General features: G+C 38.9%; 1 protein-coding gene across 2 annotated transcripts in view; it reads right to left on the reverse strand.

Annotated features, from left to right (window-relative positions):
* Positions 1-24,197, reverse strand: part of SRGAP1 (SLIT-ROBO Rho GTPase activating protein 1) — a 354,516-nt gene that overhangs the window by 125,922 nt on the left and 204,397 nt on the right. For both annotated transcript variants that reach the window (XM_044678455.1, XM_044678454.1), the window contains exon 4: positions 22,456-22,518. In XM_044678455.1, the coding sequence (XP_044534390.1) occupies positions 22,456-22,518 (63 nt within the window). The remainder of the gene's footprint in view (positions 1-22,455; positions 22,519-24,197) is intronic.

Raw genomic sequence — 24,197 nt, forward strand, 5'->3', positions numbered from 1 at the left:
ACTCAGAGCCCTCTCTTGTGGGCACACACACACACACACACACACACACACACACACACAGTCACCCCAGTTTAGAGTTTGCCAGAGTTTGTTACTAGAAAGCCAGAGGGATGAGGGGCTAGGCTGCTTCCCTCCCCCTCTTCTCGTGCCCCTGAGGACATTTCTCACATCACCTGCCCCTCTAAAAGGTTCACCATCACTGCCCCAGAAGATCCCTTACAGCTTGAAACCTATGATCCCAAGAATCAGAGAGGGTTCTCTTCTAGGTTAAGGAATTCTTATTGTATTGCACTTTTGTTGTTCAATATTGCATTTCAGTCATATCTGACTCATCATGACCCCACTTGGGGTTGTCTTAGCAGAGGTGCTAGAATGATTTGCATTTTCTTCTCTAGCTCATTTTATAGATGAGGAAATTGAGGCAAACACAGTTAAGTGACTCGCCCAGGGTCACACAGCTAGTAAGTGTTTGAGGCTGCCTTTGAACTTGGGTCTTCCTGACTCCGGTTCTGGTGTTCTATCCACCAAGCCACCACAGGGTACCACTAAAGGGCTAGGAGTGGGGAAGAGAGGGTCACACGGTCAGAATTGAGGCTTGAGAAGGTTGTTTTGGCAACTGTGACCCTGACTACTTTCATGACTTCAGATAACTTGCTTCCTTAACCAGGGCTTGCATTTCTTCATTTGTAGAATAAAAATGATCTCAAAGGTCCAATTTAATTCCAATGAACTCTAATTGGCAAGAGCCCAGGGATTGGAATCAAAGGACAGAGACCTTCCCTTAAAAGGTACCCTAGAAAAAGGGGCCAAAAGCTCTCACTCTCTCAGGCTGGTAAGAGAGAATGTAGTAGAGGGTGAAACCAAAAACAACAGCAGCTGTTTGTAGGCCGAGTGGAACTTGGAAGGTTATCTGTCCTCACCGAGAGCAGTAATCAGACCCAGCCAGGGAAAGTTTGGTCTGCTACTCAAGTTCAAAAGAAAAACAAAACAGCATTAGGAAGCTAAGGAGCAGCTGGGAAATGAGAAGGGATTTATCCAGCAGCTGGGCAAATAGCACAGGTCAAATGACCCTATCATACACCTTGCATTTCTAGGCTGGCCTCTATTGCTGTAAGTTGAGGAGAAATCCACATGCCATCTGGGTCCTGGTTCCAGAAACTTAAAAAAAAATTTTTTTTAAAAGAAGAAACAAACACATCAACAGGAAAATAAATTAGCTTTTTCTTTTTTAATTTCTTAAAGTCATTGGTAGTCCTCTAAGTAACTGGTACTAGAAGTAGAAGATTGTGAAACAAAAAAATTTGACTGTTATTAGAATGGTAGAGGAGAGAGTATGCACTTGATTTAAATAATTCACTACTATCTAGTCCCCACTAGTCCCTATTTTAAAGGAGATGGAATTTAAATGGAGAAAGATGCCTAATCCAAATCCAACAGGCACAGCCATAACTTGAAGTTCTACCCATAGGGCAAGTTAGGTGGCTCAGTGGATAGAGTGCCAGGTCTGGAATATGGAAGACTCATCTTTTTTTATTTCAAATCTGACCTATGGACAAGTAACTCTGGACAAGTCACTTAACCCTGTTTACCTCAGTTTCCTCATCTGTAAAATGAGAATGAAATGGCAAAAACTCCAGTATCTGCCAAGAAAACTCCAAATGGGGGTCATGAAGAATCAGATACAACTGAGTCAAATGAACAACAACAACAAATGGTGCAAGCTAGAAAGACTTGGGCCTAGCAATATCAGGTATCTTAAGTTCAGGGAGGCTGATCACCAAAATTCAATTTCATATATTTATTATTATCATAATATTATAATATGCACATATAATATGCACATACACAAGGCACACATGTAATATATGTGTAAACACATTACATATACACATATACAATAGTATTTATTTATGAGCCAGGTGAAAATGTGGCAGAGTAAACAGAGAAGCGAGGAAGACCTACATTCAAGTCCAATTGTGAACTCTCGGTGCTGAAGGAGGGTACCAACCTGCAATGATAGAGGGAATGTCCTTCCTCGGTAAGTTCTGTATATCTAAATTAAATTGCTGGTCCAGTGTCTATCCCCAGCCCTACTGTGTGTTAGGCACTGGGAATACAGAGCTCCAAATTAAACAATATTTTCTCCCATTTCTCCTGGAGGAATAACATATATACAGGAAAAGTGAGTGCCAAATAATTGGGAGAAAGAGCCACTAACAAATGAAGGAACCAACAGAGGTCTCTTGTAGGAGCCCCTACTTGAGCTCCATCTTGGAGGGAGTTGGGGATGCCAGGAGGCAGGGGAAGAAGGTTTCTATTATGATGAATTGAAATTTGCATCAATGAGAGGGAGACTATCCCCATGAAAAGACACATCTTGGAAGTAAGTGGATCATAGCAAACACCTGAATGACTACTATTTTCCCCATCTGGCTGCTGAGCTATGAGGTAGCAGAAAGAATACTGGACATGGAGTCAGGAGACAGACAGGCTTGAATCCCAGCGTTAGTGGCTGTGTGACCTTGGGCAAATCACTGGAGTAATCTGAGTTTCTATTTTCTTCACAATAAAATAGGAATATTGGTGCTATGTACTTCACAGGGTGGTTGTGAAGATGAAATGAGGAGCAAGAACTTTGTAAACATTAATGCACTAGAGCAGTGGTTTCCAAAGTGGGCGCCACCACCCCCTGGTGGGTGCTGCAGTGAGCCAAGTGAGTGGTGATGGCCACAGGTGCATTTATCTTTCCTATTAATTGCTATTAAATTTTTTAAAAAAATTAATTTCCAGGAGGCTAAGTAATATTTTTTCTGGAAAGGGCCAAAAAAGTTTGGGAACCACGGATTCTAGAGAAATGAGTTACTCTACTTGTTCCAAGTGTCAGCCATTTTTGTGGGGTGTGAGTGCGGATTTGGCGAAGGAGCTCGTTCCCCCAAAGCCTTTTCTGAGTCTGTCCTGTAGAGCAGATCTGATGTGGCCAGTCTGGGTGGAAAGTGAAAGCCCATTTTCCCGGACTACTATGACCAGGGAGAAGACAGTATGGAGAAATGATCTGGGGAGGTGCTAAATGAAGATTAGTTCATTGATCAATGGCTCCTCCCTATGCTTCATCCCAATTGCTTCCAATTTGGGACTGGATCCAGTTGGATGTTGTTTGGTGGTAAAGGAGTTTCAGTCTTCAGTCCAAAGATGGGTTAGTATTTGACCTAAGATCTTTACTCTTCTCTGAAATGTCAACAAATTGGAGTAAATGTATTTAAAAATCTGGAGAGGAAAAATGCTAAAAGCTTTTCAAGAACCCTAATTACAGATAATGCATGCAGGCCTGCAAACTACACAGTTTAAAATGCAAGCTGTTGACAGAAGTATTTAAAACAAAACAGAAGATATCTTTCTTTTCAGAGGAGTCAAAAAAGAACCTAAAAGAACTAAACACGGTCCTTTGCATATCAAATGAAGAAGGATGGGAATATTCACTTAAATTTAATGGACAGATATCTTCTTCATCTTTATTCTTCAATACAGAAAAAATTCCCACACCCACCTAGGAGGAGGAGGAGGAAGCAGGAGCAATCTTAAAAGTCTAAAGTTAGGGTGGGGGGTGGGGAGCTGGGTGGCTCAGTGGATTGAGACCAGACCTAGAGATGGGAGGTCCTGGGTTCAAATCTGACCTCAGAAACTTCCCAGATATGTGATCCTGGACAAGTCACTTAAGCCCCAATGCCTAGCCTTCACTGCTTTTCTGCCTTGGAACCAATAAACAGTATTGATTCTAAGATGGAAGGTAGAGTCTTAAAACAGAAAGTCTATTCAGCATTCTCTATATTTTCCACTGGACTCACTAATCCACTTCCCTTGCTCTGTCTTTAGCTGTGGGATGGAGAAAGATCAAAGGGCAAGTGTTGCTTAGAGGAATGGTGAGGGGATTATGGACTCCTTCATTGGGAGGTTCTGAAAGAAGTATACTATTTTCACTTTTTTCTTTCCTACCTAAAGTCCTCTGGGCCTTCGCAAAATTCTTCCTGCCATGTGTCATCATGGCATGAAGACAAAGCTGGGATCACAAAGACTATGTCAACGAAGTATAAATTCTGTCAGGTCTTATTCAAGATGGCTTTAATTATAGGTCTAGCAATATATTATACTCCCCATGTTGCTGTTTAGTCATTTTAATTGTGCCCAACTCTTTGTGACCCCTTATGGCATTTTCTTGGCATAGATACTAGAATGGCTTGCCATTTCCCCTTCCAGCTCATTTGATGGATGAGGAAACTGAGGCAGAGTTAAGAGACTTGTCCAGAGTCACATAACTTGTAAATGTTTTAGGCCTGATTTGAACTCAGACCACTCTGATTCCAAGGCCACTGCTCTATTTACTATGCCACCGAGCTGAACCATTATATTCTATGTAAATGGGACCAATCAAATAATCAACAATATTTATTAAGCTTCTACTAACTGCCAAGTATTGGCAAACTCAAAGTTATCCCAGTCTTCAAGCTAGCCTTGTGAAATGATCAACAAGGGGAAATTATTTAAAAATCTTATTTATTATCTAAGTCAGGAGAAGGGCTGCCCACATTAAAAAAAAACCCACAACAAAAACAAAAAACCAACACAGCTTCTAGAGTACCGACAGGCACATATAACATAGGTTTTCAACAGTTTCTAGAATCATAGATTTAGAGTTAAAAGGGACCTCAGAAATCATGTTCAATTTCCTCCTTTTATGGATGAGGAAACTGAAGACCAATGAGGCTGTTTCTTGCCCAACATCACACAGGTATTATTATTTAAGTGAGGGAGAACTTGAATCCAAATCCTTTGAATTTCACTCTTTCTCTCTCTCTACTAGGACCATGGGTCATTAGACCTTAGAGATCATCTAATACAATTCTTTTATGAGCAAATGAAGGTCCAGAATGGTGAAGTCACACAAGAAGCCAATACCACAATTGAGAAATGAATCAGGTCTTCTGATTCCATGGTTAATGTTCTTATCATCATATCAAGTTTAATTTTTTTTAAACCCTTACCTTCAGTCTTAGAATCAATATTGTGTATTGGTTCTAACACAGAAGAGTGGTAAAGGGCTAGACAATGGGGGATAAGTGACTTGCCCAAGGTCATATAGCTAGGAAATATATGAGGCCATATTTGAATCCAGGACCTCCTATTTCTAGATGTAGATCTCAATCCCCTGAGTCACCCAGCTGCCCCCTCAAGGTTGAATTAAAAAAAAAATATTAAGAAGTTATTATTGGGCAGCTTAAGTGATGCAGTAGATAGAATGCCTGGTTTGAAATCAGGAATCCAGAATTCTTCATGAGTTCAAAACCAGCCAAAGACATTTACTAATTAGGTGACCCTGAGCAAGTCACTTTACCCTGTTTCTGCATCTGTAAAATGAGCTGGAGAAGGAAATGACAAACCACTCCAATACAATTGCCAAGAAAACCTCAAATGGGTTTATAGAGTTGGACATGACTGAAAAACCACTGAACAACAAAGACAAAAAAGAAAAATGAGGAAGCCGTAGAAATCAGCATAACTGACCTATATATTGAAAAAGACTGAAAATACATGCAGTTTTCAACAATCATGGGCTTCAGAAAAGGGTGTGAAGAGGGTGTTTACTCATACCTTTTCCTTTGGGCCATGTTTGTTCCTTGTAATTTTTTTCAGCTTTTAAAAAATATTATTTGATAAATGGGATGGCTGTCTCAGGAGTGCTAAGGGAAGGATACTGGGGGGAAATTTTGGTGATCTAAAAAAAGGATAGAAATAAAATTTTAATTTTTTTATAGAAGAAAACCATCCATGTCTTACTAGGGGAAAAAAAAGATTCCACAACTCACCTCACTAGTTGAGACTTTAGCAATCATGTTTGGAGAGTCTTCCATTATTCTAACCTAAATTCTTCATGCTAAGTTATTAATCTACCTACTTTTTTACATTAAGCCCTCCTGAACTTGAAGACTATCATGAAGGTTGGATATGTCAGGCTACTGAATTGATGAGGCATCCATTAGGCTAATCACACATTGTCTTCAGCCTTTCCTGGGCTAACTAAACATCATATATAATTTCCATAATAGTCATATTCCAAGACTTTTTAACTCATTCAAATAAAAATAATTTATTCGACATCTACTTTATGGTAAGGATTGTGTTTGGTGCTTGTGATCCAAAGACAAAAATGAATAAAGTTCCTACCCTCAAATACCTTATATCCTATGTGAGGGAAAAAACGTATACAAAAGCAAACAAAGAAAATTCTTATTTCAAGGGGAAATTGATTTAATTGGGGGGAATGGGAGGAATGTTCATATAATGACCCATTCAGGCCATGACAGAGAGGTGATGGGCTCAATATATAAAATGATTCCTTGTTATTGTTCAGTTATTTCTGTCCTGTCCAACTCTTCATGGCCCCATTTGAGGTTTTCTTGGCAAAGATGGTAGAATGGTCTGTCATTTCCTTCTCCAGTTCATTAAGGAAACTGAGGCAAACAGAATTAAGTGATTTTTCCAGGATCAAACAGCTATTATGTATCTGAAGCCAGATTTGAACTCAGAAAGATGAGTCTTCCTGACTGCAGGCTCAGTACTCTGTCCATTGCACCATTTTGGCCAGTGCAGGAATTTGTTTCGCTTCAATATGAATATGTCACACACATAAAAAGGAGCCATAATATTGTCTGCTCCTCCTTTCAAGGTACCAGATATATAAGAAGGCTGTGCTATGTAAATTTGTTTCTACACTTTAAAAAACATTTCCTTTTCCTGAGCTTTTGAGGAAATTATTTAAAAAAAAAATTTTAATTCAATCTAGTAACTGTCAAAATAAAGAAAAAAGGATGGGAGGATCCCAAAGGCTTAGAGAAAAAGTGTCCCAGAAAAAGCAACTGAGAAAACACCAATGCCTAGTGACTAGTACGCCTCCTTTCCCATTGCTTCCATATTTTTATGAGAGTAATCTATATACTTAGTGATGGTGGCTTTGATGAAAGTTGGAGAAGAGACTAGGTATGCTTTAGCAAGTAAGATTCTAAGGCAGATGTCATTTTTGCAGTCATACAACTGAGGGAAGGTAGAAGAATTCCAATATGCTTACCGATGCTAATTATCAAAGGATTGGTTAATTTAGTAAAACAAGATGCCATCTCTTCCAGTAAATTGTCTTTCAGCCATACATAAAGTAGTAAGAGATTTTGTTGCCCTTCTTTACAGTTTTATTGCTCCTTTCCTACTTCTGATACATAATGGCTATGTGACTGGGTAAGCTCTCTACCTTCTTCCATGGTTAAGTTCAATTGCTACCTTCTTCATGAAGCCTTCTCTGATTACAGAAACACAACTTCAGAGCTAGAAGGAGTGTTAGAGGTCAGCTGGTCCCATCCCCTTCTCATTGTTGGCCCTTAAGTAGGTGACTTTGGGCAAGTCACTTAACCCTTGTCTACCTCAATTCCCTCATCTGTAAAATGAAGGGACCAAACTAGAGAGCTTCTGAGGGTCTTCCTAGCTTCCTAGCTTCATTCACACCTTCTAGTTTACTGTTAAATCTTGGGGACTGGTTTAGAGTCATCACTTTATTTTAATCCTTCCTTCCTTCCTTCCTTCCTTCCTTCCTTCCTTCCTTCCTTCCTTCCTTTCCTTCCTTCCTTTCCTTCCTTCCCCTTACCTTCCATCTTAGAATCAATACTGTGTTTTGGTTCCTAGGCAGAAGAGTGGTAAGGGCTAGACAACAAGAGTTAAGGGACTTGCTCAGAATCACACAGGTAGGAAGTGTCTGAGTCTAGATTTGAACCCAGGACCTCATGTCTCTAGGTCTGGTTCTCAGTCCACTGAGTCACCCAGTTGCCCCTTGCCAGACTTTTCAAACAGCATGTAAGTGGGTTTCTTACAGCCTCCCTCTGTTCTTACTCTTTTACCTCATCATAGCCCTTCTTATCTTCTTAAGGCCTGATGAGGTCACTTGCCTGCCCCAAATCTTTAGTAGCTCCCTAGTAATGAAGGTATTCAAGGTTTTAGACAATCTGGGTCCAATTTCTCTTTCTAATCTTAACTCCAACTCTCCCTCTTTCATACTTCATGTCCTAGTCCAAATGAACTGCACACTATTATTCCCATTAATTTTGTACTTTCTTCCTGCTTATACTTTTTGGAATAGCACTCTCCTACCTCCAGCTCCCTTTCTTTCCTTCAAAGGTCAGGCCACCTTCTCCATGAAGCCTTCTCGGATTACAAGACCATAACTTCAGAGCTAGAAGGGGAGTTAGAAGCCAGCTAGGCCAACCCCGTCATTTTAATTATGGACCAGGGAGCTACCTGCCCAGTGTCACATAGGTAGTAAATGTTACTAGAGAATTCAAAACAAGATCTCTTGACTCCAAATCTAGTAAAATACTGTTACTCCTTTCCAGAAAGTCTCACAGCGCTTTGTTTTGTCTTCTCTTTGTATCCCTCATATCCTAATTTGGATTGAAGCTTTTTTTGTACTCATCTGGTTGACTGCAAACTACAAACTCCTTGAAAGCTATGACAGTGTCTTATTAGTCTTCATAATTTCCAGGATCTGCACACACTGGACACTCAGAAATAGTTTTTGAATCAAAGCACATAAAGATATAAAATACTATGAGATTGGGGGCAGCTGGGTGGCTCAGTGGATTGAGAGCCAGGCCTAGAGACAGGTGGTCCTGGATTCAAATCTGGCCTCAGACACTTCCTAGTAGTATGACCCTGGACAAGTCATTTAACCCTCATTACCTAGCCCTTACCACTCTTTTGTCTTGGAACCAATACACAGTATTGATTCTAAGCTGGAAGGTAAGGGTTTAAAAAAAATACTCTGAGACGCTTTGAGACAAATTTGATTCCAGTTGGGGATAATTGGGAAAGGCTTATGTGGAAAGGGCAGCTTTTGAGTTAGTCCTTGAAAAATGAGCAGGATGTAACAAACAGAGAGAAGACAAGAGACATTCCATGTAAAAGAGAGTGTGAGAAAACATGTGACAAGTCCATCAAATAATTCAGTTTGGCCCAAGGGTACAATGTGTAAAGGAAAGGAAAGTAGGATAAAGGTGGAAAATCAAGCTGAATGATCTTGAGTGTCAGACAAATAAGGAATTCAGTATTTATTTGGCAAGCAAATAGGGATCCACTGAAGATATTTGAGCAGGGGAGTGTCACAATAATACCTTTATAATAAGAAAACCAATCTAGTAGCACTACGTTGTATACATTACAGGAGGAAAAGGCTGAAAGAAGCTACTGTAGTATTTCAAACTGGAATTGATTCGAAGAAGAAATACATATATACACATAGTTGGATTTATTTAGCCAAGTGCAGTATCCTATGGGATACCAGAAAGTAATAGGAAGCACGATGTTGCCTATCTCAGGGGTGTGCTGAGGTGTAGACAGGGAGTAGAATTTTCTCTATTTCTTCTTTTTTTTACTTTCTATTTTCTAATTTTTCTATTTCATTTTTCCTAGTCTTTTTCCCCCCATCTGTAATGAAATGGCTTTTCCTTTACTATGGGTGAAAACTTACCTTTGTCATTACTGCATGATATTTTGTAACTGAATAATTCATTCATTCAACAAACATTTATTATGTGTCTACTAGTGCAAGCCACCATGCAGGATGCCCCCAAACCCACTGCTGAGAGTCTAGGTATTTATGAATTTATGGCTCCTTCCCCTCTGTGGGGATGAACACATGAGTCATTGCAGGGGAAAATAATTTGGAACAGCATAGAATGGCAGGGCTAAGAACAAAATTAAAGTTATTATCAAGGAGATGAGATATTTTTATCTCATGTCTGCTAAGTCAGACCTTCATGGAGATAAGATGAATGAACTAATGGATAAAAAAACATTTCTTAATTGCTTGCTGGATACCAAACTGAGATGTTAACAAGTTCTAACATGTAAGGAATAAGATGGGAATTGCATGTTCAAAATACTCAAATGGAGGTATGGATCTCATCAGTGGGGATGCTCCTTTCATCATAGTAAGATCTGGGGCACGGGCCATCCAAATGTGCTGGGGATCCCCCTTGCTTTCTCTTGACATTTGCCATGCAAACTTGTGAGTTGCATGCAGGAAAAAAATAACACGTAAAATTAACCAAACTTAAGGTCCCAAAATTATTTTATAAACAGAAGGTAGAGGCAGTGTGACATAGTGGGAGGAGCTTTGGGCTTGCAATTCAAAAGTTGTGGGTTTGAATCTCTGCCTTTGACTCTTATAGTTATGTGACCATGAATGGCACATGATTTCTTTGTGCTTTAGGGGATTTCCAAGTAGTTTCTACATTGGTTTTTACCTACACTGGAGGAAATCACAGGATCATTCCTATGTCCCCATATAATTATATAATTTCTCGGCTACACCATTATGTTATTATTTTAGAAAAAAATATTAAATAAATTTACAGGAATAACAGCCCACATTGTTAGTGGTGGTTCATAGAACAATATTTCAACTGGAAAAAAATATACAAAGAATCCTGTCCCAGTCATCTTTGAATGATTTAAGGCAGATGAAACAAAGCAGTACATCATTCCGTGGATGTTCCAATTCACATTAGGATTCCCCATTGTCTCTGTGTTCATCCTTAATCTGTTGTAGAGAACAGAAATATCCAGAAGCCCCCAATATCCTTATAATCTATCTAGTTTGCTGCTAAACTGATGGACCATAATGTGGGAGTATCCATCACCACACTGACATTAATTAGTCCCCCAACTGGTTATTGATCAGTCATTAACTGGTCATTAAGGGGGAAAGGCAAGATATTATTTGGTATAGGCTGGACTGCCCCTGTGACGGATCTATTATAGGCTTCTTCTGTATGACTATCATAGCTGGCTTCAGTAGGATGACAGTAGTCATCTTTTAAAAATAAGCTCCTACTTTAGCAATTTCTAATTAGGCAGATAAGCCATGGTTAATTACTCTAGTTTTAATACTTCAACATGAGCATGACAGAGAGAGCTAATTTACCCTAAAGGGGAATAAATATTATTTTGCTTGTACTTGAATGAAACTGAGATCTCCCCGATGTAGTAATTCTTTTCAGTGGTGTAGATCCTAATATATCCATGACTTCTCATCTTGTCTAACTCTCACCCCTGACTTCCCATAAATCCTCCATACAGGGTTTGGTCAATGTGCTGGAGGCCTTCTTGCTTTAATATTCCAGAGGCAACAGTGGAGCACTCAGCAATCCCTAAAATGTTATTTCAGATCATAACAATTACAGGGTTTATATTTGTAAGGACAGGATGTTGTACTGGCTACCCTCAATTCAGGTCCAGAACTTGGCTCTGATGTTAGTTCTATTTTCATGGGTCAGAAGCAGAGTTTGGAATTAAATTCTAGAATCATGTATGGGTAGGTGAAGCTGCAGTGACTGTCTTTCCTAATGGTCCATCACTAGATATTCCCTCACATAAGTTCTCAGTGTACCAGGCAACTCTAGGGATTTATGGTGCAAAACACTTGCCATGTACATAGGTCAATGAGGCTTCCTTCCTTCCTTCCTTTGTTCCTTCCTTCGTTTTTTCCTTCCTTTGTTTCTTCCTTCCTTCCTTCTCTCTCTTCTTTTCTTTTTCTTTCCTTACCTTCTGTCTTAGAATCAATATTAAGTATTGGTTCCAAGGCAAAGGAGTGGTAAGGGTTAGGCAACTTGGGTTAAATGACTTGCCCTGGGTCACACAGCTAGGGAGTGTCTAAGTTTAGATTTGAACCCAGGACCTCACATCCCCTGGCCTGGCTCTCTTTTGACTGAACCACCTAGCTGCCCTTAAAAAAGATTTCCTTGATGAGTCATTCTCCATAATGATGAAATCACAGTTTGGAACCCAAATAAATGGGTTAATACCTTTCGTACAAATAATGTGAAGACATGCTCAAGACTTCTCTATTATCTCTATCACAAATTACTTCATATTATATATATTTGTGCATATGGCATAAAAAGATGGAAAGTTCTCACTTGAGGCTGGGACTGTATTATTTTTCATTTTCATATCTCCAGCACTTAGCGCAGTACCATATACTTTTTATTATACCTTTACTGTATGTCTTAATCAATACTGTGTATTGGTTCCAAGGCAGAAGAACCGTAAGGGCTAGACAATGGGGGTTAAGTGACTTACCTAGGGTCACACAGCTAGGAAATGTCTGAGGTCAGATTTGACCCCAAGACCTCCCGTCTCTAGGTCTGACTGAACCACTTAACTGTCCCCTAGTATTGTACACTTAATCAATGTGTGTTGAGTTAAACTTTTAGTAAGACCTAATGTAACCCAATAGACCAAAGACTCCAACTAGTTACAGGAGTTGATCTCTATTCTATCAACTGGTAAAAAAAAAAAATCTCTTTACTTTGCTTTCTCTACTTTTTTCATCTGTAGTAGAGAGTAACTATTAAGCACATATTTGACTTTATTTCAATAAATACATAATTTCTAGGAAGGCATGACTTTTTCTCCTAACTTGGTTTTTATTGTAGATATTTTGCTGTTGTTCAGGTGTGTCTAACTCTTTATGACCCCATAGACCATAGCAAGCAGTGTTCTATCTTCTACTCTCTTCTCCTAGCAAGGATGATCTGCTAGCCCTTTAAGAATGGAACAAAGGTTTTTAGAAAAACGAATTCAACCAATTTAGAGTAAAAAAGGTGAATTGTTTAATGGCTTTGAGATGAGAGCAAAATGCTAAGTAACCCGTACTTCATACCCTGCCTGTCCCCTTAGCTCTGTGATCCAGACCAAATCACTTAGCCTCTTTGACCACCAATTTCTTGATCTCCAAAAAAAAAGGGCGCACGATAGGTAAAGCCCTCTACAAACTTACAGGTACCATGCCAACGTCAATTATTATCACGATCCACTATTACAGAATTGTGTCATTTAAAATCACTTGGGGTCTTTAAAACTACATTTCCCGTGGTCCAATGGGTTTCATGGGTTTCCTGTTTTGAATTACGTATTCAAGGTGAGGGACTGTTTTAAGTAGGGGGGAGTGACTTGGAACTTCCTCTTTAGCCACCTGAGCTCACGGAGAGAGGAAAGGCTGAGGGTGAGGTTGGAATAGGTTGCTTACAGGCGCATGGTCAGTTTATCTCTATCAGCATGGCTTTTATTAAAATACTATTCTCCCTTTTGATCTCGGCCATCCTCATTTTTAATCATAACAGAATCTTAGATTTGGAAAAGATGATACTGGCCAACTTGACCACCAACTCAAGGTGAAATTATATCTCTTTCCTTGGTGTTAACTTCCTCGATTGTATAAGAATTTTTGGACCTCAAGGGTCTCTTCTTGTTCTAAATGTCTGATCCAAATATGTTCAATCTCAAAGATTCTCGGGGAAAAGCTTCCACTGCACCCCCACGTCCTATCATGGCCAAATTCAGGTTGCTTAAATGAACTACTGAAGCTGGGGGCTGGTCAAGCCAAGAGGAGAACTCAGAAGTGACTGGATGCACATTTGGATAAGAACCATGCTTTCCTCTGTTTGTGTACGTCTATCAATCCAAACAAGGGGAAGGAGATAGGGAAATAATTTGTCAACTCAATTACCTCGAGAAATTGTTTTTTTCTAAACTTTTCCATGTGGCCTGACTGAGAATTTGGTATTTGAGTTAGTTTTCCATTTGGGGAGGTGGCGTGGCCTGCATCTCATTTCCATAGCAGTATGTACTCAGTCTGGCATTTTGTGAACATTTGTTCACTCCTATTACTTTATGACACAATCCAAAGGACTGTGGGGCTGCAGGTTTAGTGTGAATATACCTGTATATATTGACATGTAAAAAAAAAAATCTCTTCCCCTCTCAACATTTAGGAGGAGTTGTGTAGTTTTTTTTTTCTTTTTTAAAAAGAAATCCAAAGTTTCTGAGGCACAGAGAAAATCTGATCTGCGGAAGAAGAAAGTACCTTTTTTTTCAACCTTGCCATTGGCAAGTTTCTTCTGCTCGCCTGTACAGCATTATCTGTCTTTTAGCTTTGGGGAGTTCTATCCAGCACTGGCTGCAAGGGGCTTCTCTCTGTAGCTGTGGAAGTCGGGATTTTTCAAGGAAGGGTTTGAAATGAAAAACGATTTTTCTTCAGCTCTTAAAAACAACCAGCTCCTTCATGTCAGCATTCCAAAGAGATAGGGGCTTCAAAGGCATGTTGGGGCAGGGGAGAATATCTGATAACGGCTGGCCACAATGTTTTCAGATTTCCTCCTCCACAAAGAGTTTAGCCATTTAATGGACAACACTGAAACTCTCTCCAGGTCCCATCCGCAGATGTCATGGGAATCAATAGAGAAGTCCAGGAAGAAGAAAGCAGAGGAGAGTGGGAAATGTTGTGTATACTTAGCTCTAATAAGCAGTTTCTGAATGCACAGCCAAACAGGTGGTGTTGACACACACAACAGGAAAGTTAAATGAGAGGCTGCTGCTACCTTGTTCCAGAGAAGATTCTGAAAGAAACACTTCTTAATCCTCAAATGGCTCTTACAAAGTGCTTTGGGGATTGGTTTGAAAAAAGATGACCCACATCAACAGCTTGGATATTTCACGAAAGTTTTCACAAACTTAAATTAGACTATAGTGTATACAGGGCATAGTAAATGAGTAAATGTTCTCTCTCTCTCTCTCTCTCTCTCTCTCTCTCTCTCTCTCTCTCTCTCNTGAGTAAATTCTCTCTCTCTCTCTCTCTCTCTCTCTCTCTCTCTCTCTCTCTCTCTCTCTCACACACACACACACACACACACACACACACACACACACACAATTTCCCCTGATGAATAATGTTGGACTGTAATACTACGATTGTCAAACCCTTCCTACAAAAGAATGTTATAAAATTTCAGGGCATGGAGAAAAGTTAATTATAACTACAATATTTGTGTTAGATCCTCCCCCTTAACTTGGGAATAGGTTAATAATCACAGGAGAGAGGGATGCTGACAGCCTTAACCCTGCTCTCTGCCCCCTTTGTTTAGATGCTCTCAATAAACAAAAAAAGGGGCCTAAGATTTTATAAAATTTATACAAACTCTCCCCTCTCCTGGAGAAAAACCTACAAAAAAGCAAAGGCTGTTATGCTGGGGTCTGTGGACTCATTTTTGTTTTGTTTTTTCCTCCCCTCAATATTGTGATAACTGCATTCAAGCCTAATGGATTTCTTTTGCACCCCCCTGTTGGTATTTTATTTTATGTAGTTAAAAATTACTCTTCTGAGAAAGGGTCTGTGTGCTTCTTCACCCAACTGCCTAGGGGGTTCACAATGCCAAAGAAGTTATGAATCTCTGCTGCATTAGAAAGTACCTTTATTTCCAGGCATTCCTTACACTGAACACTTTCTCTCATAAATTAACAAAGAATAAAGAGGTCATTTAAGAAGGTGGTGACACAGAGGCAGGCTATTCTCTCATCTGTTCAGGGTCAATCTGTCTATTGGGGCAAGAACACTCAGTTAGATTCTGAGCTTCCCTAAGCCTGAATCCAATGCTTCAGTATTTCATGTTTTTTTCCCCTCTCCTTCCAGCACAAATCGTACATGTGATACGCTATGACAGATCTATTTCATGGAACAAAGAACTATTATAACATTTCCATTTTAAATGCAAGGGAGACCAAATATCAGGTCCTTGTTGCTTTGGGATTATGAGTGCCATCCAAAGGTTTCTTCCCCCTGGATATGACTGACCCTTGGACTTGCCTGAGTGGTGCCACCGAATTATAATATAATTTCTCTCTTGAGGTCAAAGCACTCTACAGAATATCTAATTCAAACTTCATCACAACTCATATTATTCTCTGATTCCTCAAAGGAGACACAAAGGTGAAATGGCTTGAATTGAGGTCAAGCAAACTCAAATAATATCACTGAGCCCACGTTCACCTTACCCCACGATTTCTGGCTGGTTTTTGGGACTCATAACAAATATAATCCCTAAATTTCAGGTTCCATTTGCAGTCCAAGTCTATGAAAAATTCCAGGGTCAAAAATGGTACCAACTGAGCTCTTCTTTTGAGTTCTCTGTAATGAGACTTCTTTGCTTTTGTTCTTTTGATGAAATACTGGCTAAATGTATAGCACTTTATGATGTTCCAAGGGCTTCCTGAAAAACCCCATTGGGGTAGGTTGTATGATCGTTATAACCATTTCACGAGTGGGGAGGTTGTAACATAGAAAGGTTTGTGTTCATTAATTTGCCAAGGCCATCATGGCTAGCACATTGTGGATCTGGGAGTTCCTAACCCAAATCTTCTGATTGCGTGTACAATGTTCCCCTTCATTACATAGCCTTCCTAGTTTAAGAAAATACCCAAATGATTCCTGGCACAAGAAGTTCTGAAATCCAATATGCTGAGTATTCAGTTTTCTTTTTATACAACTACAAAGTGATTTTTTTAACCAAAGAGTTGGGTAGAAGTATGAAGAATTTCAAAAACTGTGCTCAGGGAAGAGAATAAAAATGATAGTAATATTATTCATATTTGTACTCTCCTCCTGACTGGTGACTTGTTCCCTAGGACCACCATTTTATTTTTTATTTTAAAAAATCCTTTCTTCTGTCTTAGTATCAATTTTAAAACAGAAGAGTGGCAAGGGCTAGACAACTGGGGTAAAGTGCCTTGCCCAAGGTCACACAGCTAGGAAGTATCTGACACTAGATTTGAACCAAGGTCCTCCCAACTGCAAACCTGGCACTCTATTCACTTACCTACCTGCCCCAGACCACCATTTTAGGAAAGACCCTAGTCATGCTTCACTTCCCTCCCTTCACTTTGACTCCTCCTTCTCCTTGTTTGCTGCCTTACCTCTAAAAAGTACCACCTCCCCAACTCCACCCCTCCCCATTTTCCCTTCTCTTTCCAGCTTCCTTTTCTGTATTGTCTCCCCCAAATAGAATGTAAATTCTTTGAGAGTAGGGTCTATATTATTTGCTTGTATTTATATTTCCAGGGCTAGTGCTCTATTGAATAGTTGTAATGTATGTGGGGGTTATCTAGGTCCTGTGGTGGATAGAACACTGAGTTTGGAGTCAGGAGACTTAGAGTTCAAATTCAGCTTCAGAAAATTCCTAGTTGTGTGACCTTGGGCAAGTCACTTAACATCTGTCTGCTACTGGAGAAGGAAATATCATTCCATGAAAATTCTATGGAGAGATACCCACAGGGTCATAAAGAATTAAGCCATACTGAAATGACTGAACCACAACGATGTATATAGTGCTTTAATATCTGCAAAGTTCTTTACTTATATGACCTCATTTGGCTCTCACAACAACCTCTGTGAATTGGGTGCTATTATTTTCCTTATTTTTCAGATGAGGGCACACTGGTGTTGTCAGGTTAAATGTTTTACCTAGAATCATACAGTTACTATTTTTTGCTTGAGAGAGGATTCAAATCCTGGTCTTTCTGGTGCTAGTTAAGCACTCTCCACTATACCATAATTCATGGAAAGCCAAAGTACTTATCTCTTATTTTGTTTTTATTTTTCTCTTTCAAAGAGAAAGGTTATTTTTCAGATTGAGGACTGAAAATCACTGACAAGCATGAAGCTGAGGCCTGATCTAAGTGAGGTGATAATAAGTCTCTCAATGAGCTCCAACCACTAAGCCCAGACGAACTAGCCACAAGACTGAGGGCTCTGAGTACTGAGATGCCACCAGCGATGGCTGAAAATTTGTGGGGAAAAGGAGAAATGTGGAAGACCTGCAGAAGGCCAAATATCTTGATTTTTAAATGAGTTTTAGTGGAAAGGAGAAGGGGGGGGGGAACTGCTGAACTATGAGTCAATTAGCTTTATTTGATTCCTGGCAAAATTCTGGAATTATTAAAAAATTGGTGTATGAGTATTTAGAGAGAAAAGCCAGGATTATTGTTAAGAGTCAGCAGAGCTTCATCAATAAGAAGCCATGCTAGTCTAACCTCAATGCCTTCTGGGATATAATTTGGGAATTACTAGACTAGGACATTAGGCGAAAGTCTAGAGCAGTGATGGCAAACCTATGGCATGGGTGCCAAAGATGGCATGCAGAGTCCTATCTGTGGGCATGCAGTTCCACCCCCCCCTACTCGCAAGTTCATTACTAGAAAGACAGAGGGACTAGGGTGGAGCTGCTCCCTTCCCCTCTCCACCATGCCTGATGACATTTTTTCATATCACCTGCCCCTCTGCCTAGCAGCCCAATGGGAACACTTTCTCCCTCGCTTGTGTGGGATAAGGGGGGGGCAGGGCACACCCAGCACTCAGTGGGGGGTGGGGAGGGGCATGGCACGTGGTCTCTGGGTCGGGGTCAGCACTCTGTCACTAAAAGGTTCACCATCACTGGTCTAGAGTATACCTAGATTTTGGAAAAACAACTGGAAAAAGTCTTGCATGTTATCCTTTTTTGCATTTAACAATATGGTGAGATGTAATTTAGATGAAAGTATAATTAAGTGGGTTCAAAAATGATTGAATGACAAGACCCAAAGACTAGTCATTAATGGATCAATGCCATTTTGGAGAGAAATGTCTAATGGAATGCTCCAGGGATCTGTTATTTAGCATTTTTATTAACGTCTTAGATAAAGGCAAAAATGGCACCTTTTGAATTTGTAAAGGAGACGGATATAAGAAGGGCAGATAATATAATGGATGACTGAGTCAGGATCCAAAAAAGACAGCAAAAGTTTAGAAGGACAAGCCAAATATAATTCAAATGACTAGTGATAAACAACATCAAGATTTACGCAAGGATTTACAGGGGAAACCCCCTAATTGTGTTGTTACGGAGGAAAAAGGTGATAAATGTCAAGAACTATACATGGATTTAGCGGGGGTGGGGGTGGGGGTGGGGGGGGCCAGAAACCAACTCTCAATCCTATAGTTATGGAAGAAATAAGATATAGAGAAAAATTGGCTCATGTCAAAAAAGATCTCCTGAGCCCAATAGTGTGACTTGGCAGCCAGAAAGCTCACACACCATCTTGGCTTAATTAATGGAGGCCAGTACTCAGAATGAGGAGTATGATTTTCTTATTGCACTCTATCCCAGCTAGACCATATGTGTGAAATGTGTATTACATCAACGTTTAGCCTTGGGCACCACATTTTTGGGGTGACAATGACAAATGGCAAATCAATCAAAGGAAGTGATTAGGAAATGACCATAATGGTGAAAGGACTGGAGAATGTTATATTAGAATTGCAGAAGAGAAGATTTATGGGAGCTAGGTGGCATAGCAGATAGAGTGAGGAGTCAAGAAGAACTGAGTTCGAATCTACATATTTACTAACTGTGTGATCTTGGGAAATTGGTTAATCTGTCTGTTTCAATAAGAGTCCTATTTCCCAGGGTTATTGTTAAGATATTTAAGATATTAAGATAAAATGAGATGTTTGTAAAATGTTTTGAAAATCTCGAGGCATGATCTAAATATTAACTATTATTATGCACAACAGAACTTTCTCCAAGTATTTGAAAAGACTGACATGTGGTAGAGGGATTAGATGTAGCACATTTGGCTCTGAACTAGAGATATGGTGTGGAAGACTTCTGGAAAGTCTTGATATATGGCAAAAATTCTCATAATTGGAGCTGTACAAAAGTGTAATGGTCGACGTTAGGAAGGAGTAGCTTCCAGACGACCAGAAGTTTGAAGAGAAGTCTGGATGCGTGCTTGGCCAGGCTAGAGAAGGGATTCCTGAATATATAATGTCTGGTGGCCCTTCCAACTCTGCTAGGCTAGGCTCTTCAAATGCATTAAGGTTTAAAGAAAACGAAGAATATGGATAAAAGTCCTGGATGAAAAAGTGTGGATGGGCTCTGATCTGCTCCTTGGTTATGAGGACCCAGTTCAAGGAGATCACAACTCCATCACAGTAACAAAGTACAAGGAGAAGTATTGCCATTCCCTTTTCAATAAACATTAAGGCAGGGCTTTTAGCTATTTCACTTATTTATGTTTAGCCATTTAAAATTCCTGTCACTCATTTAATTAAAGTTTAAATGAAGGTTTTGGAAAATTGCTCAGATCTTACGTGATCAGAAATAAGTAAACCATTGAAATAAAATTAAACAGTATTAATTAACCAACTTTCAACTTCATTTCTTCTGATAAGGAATAAACATGGCTTTCTGAGGCAGGCAGGATCACAACAAATAATATTTTTAATGGTCTTCACCATGGCACCAGAAGAAAACCAAACTCCCAAAGATGAACACACAAGTAGGAATTTCAGAAAAGGCTTCTATTTCAGTTTAGGCATACTCCATTCTAAACAGATCTTGTAAATGAAAATTCAGATGTATATAACATTATGAATAGGAAGAGGGTGAGGGTGACTGGTTTTCTATCACAGCCTACTTTGTTTTACAAAAAATTTGATTGTAGGATTCCGTTAAGGAGAGAATACACTTAATTCATCAAAGAGACCCAATGAAAATTTTTATTTACAAAAAAGTTTTCCCAGGATTTTTAGGACTTAGTGAGGAGTATTTCTATTTCAATTATAGGTAAATTCTAACAAGGTTTACCCAGAAAGAATAATTCTAAATAATTATAGCCTACACAAATACACATTATCACCACTACAAAGAACTGCCTTTGAATTCCATGATTGTCTCTTTTAGAATAAAATTCATAAAAATCAAAGAGGAATGCTCACAAATTTGTGAAGGGGGAAGATTACTGGTGAAGAGACTTTCCTGAAACCTTTTCTTAAAGATCAATGGAATGAATTGGAGATGGTTAACCTGGAAATCAGAAGACAGTCCTTACAAGAAAGAACACAGGAAAGAGGAACCAGATTCATTTTGTGTGACTCCAGAGAAAACTGGGAAATTATAAGGAAACAGCTTTAACTTAATTACAAGGAAGAAGTTCCTAACAACCAGAACTGTACAAAGTCTAAAACTTTTTTTTTAACTTTATCTTCTGCCTAGAAATCAATTATTGATTTCCTTATTGATTCCTTATTGATTCCAAGGCAGAAGAGTAGTAAGGGCTAGGCAATGGGAATTAAGTGACTTGCCCAGGGTCAAACAGCTAGGAAGTGTCTGAGGCCAGATTTGGACCTAGGACCTCCCATCTTTAGCCTTGGCTCTCAATCTCTAGCTGCCTCCCACTGCAAACCTATAACTTTTAGTGTGCTAAGCTCTAAGTAAAGACTAGACAACACTTGCCAGTTATATGCAACCATCATACAGGAACTCAGAACAAGTTCTAAGGTTTCCTCAAATTTAATTAATCAATTAACAAACATGTATTAAGCACCTACAGTGTACCAAGTAGGACAAAGCAGTAGAGATACAAAGATGAAAAAAAAAGAAACACTCTCTAGTTTCAGATTCTATTCCACCAGGTGATACAAAATGTATATACATAAATGTGCACAGAACACATAGAAGAAACACAAAGTAATTAGGGAAGGGAGGCGATGGTTTTGGAAGGCTTCACGTAGAAGGTGGCACCTTGAGTTGTGTATGGAGGGTAAGGGTGATACATTTCAGGGGTAGGGGCAGTATGAACGCATGGGAATGAGAAACTATGTATTTGGTAAGAAATAGAGAAAGAGGGACAGTTGGTCTGGTCCACAGAGTGCGGGACAGGAAATAATATATATTATGACACTGGAAGCATAGGCTAGGATCAAGTGAAAAATGAAGAGCTTTAAATAATCTTTTTAATATAAATTTATATTTTTTATATTTATATTTTAGAAATTTATATTTTATCTTCAAGGCAGAAAGAGAAAAAGTTTGTCAGCTATTTAAATAAAGGCTGAGTTGAGGGAGGGTTTGAGGATAAAATTGAAATTATGAATCTAGGAAAATCCATAATTCTATGATTCCATACTGAATTTGAATTGAGTGATATTGGAGAGAATCTTCAAAATTCAAACTGACTGCTATTTAAAGTGCCGTAGGTCTGAAGCTTATTCTGCGCTTCAAATCTCTCTTTACAGATTTGTGCTGCTTCTTGAATGAAATCTTTTAATTAAAAATTTAATTTCTTTATGTGCAATTCCCTGAATAAAATGAAGTACTGGCTTCCACCTTCCATGCAAAATGACCAAAAAAAGGAAGGAGATGCCAATGAAGCTGACTAAGTCATTAGCTAAACAGGGAGGGAAAAAAACTGAAAGTCTCAGGATAAAGCAACTCCAGTTGTTATAATCATGGAAATGGCCCATTTAAGACGAGGAGGGTTTTTAAAAGGAAGTGCAATACTGAACAAAGAGGACTTGCCATACACATGCCAGGGGAAGGGAGCAAACACAGCCAGCATATCTTTCCACTAGGTTAGCATGCATTTCTCTACCAGGCGAACTGCATCATTAGTTTGATGTGGAATAAATTCTGACACGAGACATGCTTATACAAACAAGGATTCTGAACCAAACAATTCCCGTAACAGAAGCAAAGTTAACACGCTTACCGTATAGAGCTCATTAAGAACTTTCATTAAATCCTCATGAAGCTGGAATGCAATCTCTTTGCTCTGTAATTAAGAAGACATTATTAAGAAAAGGATATTTTAAAACAATAAAAATTGCTTCTGCATTATTTATACTCTTTAAATTAATCTAGCAAGCTGAGAAGAGGGCATAGGATATTCCACGGTCCTAATGGGGCTTTCCTTGTCTTTAGGCTCTGACACCAATCTAAAAGTTACAGGCAGTAGTAAAAAGCAAAGGATACACCCCAAAGCAATAACTGAATGATGTACAAAGACAGGCATTGGGCTTGTGATTTCACTGGCAGTGAGGTGGTGAGGGAAAGAATGCTAGACTTGAAGTCAGAAAGTCCTGAGTTTAAAGCCAGCCTTAGGCACCCACTAGTTGTGTGATCCTGGTCTAGTCACTGAACTCTTTTTACCTTTGGTTTCCTCATGTGTACAATGGAATAACAATAGCATTGACCTCCCAGGGTTGTTGTGAGGATAAAATCTGATATTTGTAAAGCACTTTGCAAATCGTAAAATACTATATAAATGTTAGTTGCTACTACTACTGCTATTACTATTATATATACTATTACTTTTATTATTATATGTACCATTACTATTATTATTATACTATTACTATTATTATTATTAGTGGTAGTAATGGCTAAAATTTATTTTTTAATTTTCAAAATTTAAATCTAATTTTGTTTTTTTCTGGCTTATACATGTATTATCACGCAAAACACATTTCCACATTGTTCACTTTTTAAAGTGAATGATCTTATAAAATCAAAACTCCAAATCATATACCCAAATAAACAAGTGATAAATCATATCTTCGTCTTCATTTCTACTTCTGGAAGTAGGTAGCATTCTTTGTTGTAAGTCCCTTAGAATTGTCCTGGATCACTGGATTGCTGATAGTAGCAGAGTCTATCACAGTTGATCATTCCACAATATTTCAGTTACTGTGTACAATGATCTCTTGGTTCTTCTTATTTCACTCTGCATCAGTGCATGAAGGTCTTTCTAGCTCTTTTGGAAATCATCCTGTTCATCATTCCTTATAGCACCATAGTATTCCATCACCATTATATACCACAATTTGTTCAGTCATTCCCCAATAGAAGGACATCCCTTTTAGAGTGAAAAAAGTGCTTTTTTCTCTCTTTGGTCCAACATTATATAATAAAAAAAGAATATGCATAAATCTAGAATTAGCAAAATTCAACTGAAGTCCCCCACCCCCCACCCCAACTGAAATTTGCTGTAAAGACTACTTCCAGCCAATGGAAATCCATTTAGTTATCTCAATATTTTATCACAAGATCTCACCTACCAGTTTAAAAGGAAACTAATGGAAAAGATATTATTTGGAGGGGCATCAGAAAGTACTCAGAAGGATGAAATGATTCCCCCCACTACTTGGATGAACAAGAGTCATACACTACAATATTTTCAACTAGATATTTCAATTAGGCCCCATCACATTATAAATATAATATATAATAACAATATAAAATACTTGGGAATCTATCTACCAAAACAAACACAGCAATTATACGAAAACAACTACAAAACACTTTCCAAACATACAAAACTGGATCTCAACAATTGGAAAGCCATTGGTTGCTCATGGGTAGGACAAGCTAACATAATAAAAATGACCCTTCTACCCAAATTAATTTACCTATTTAGCGCCATACCTATCAAACTACCAAAAAACTTCTTTA

The sequence above is a fragment of the Gracilinanus agilis genome, chromosome 5, assembly GCF_016433145.1.
Source record: "Gracilinanus agilis isolate LMUSP501 chromosome 5, AgileGrace, whole genome shotgun sequence".
In the NCBI taxonomy this organism is placed as follows: Eukaryota; Metazoa; Chordata; class Mammalia; order Didelphimorphia; family Didelphidae; genus Gracilinanus; species Gracilinanus agilis.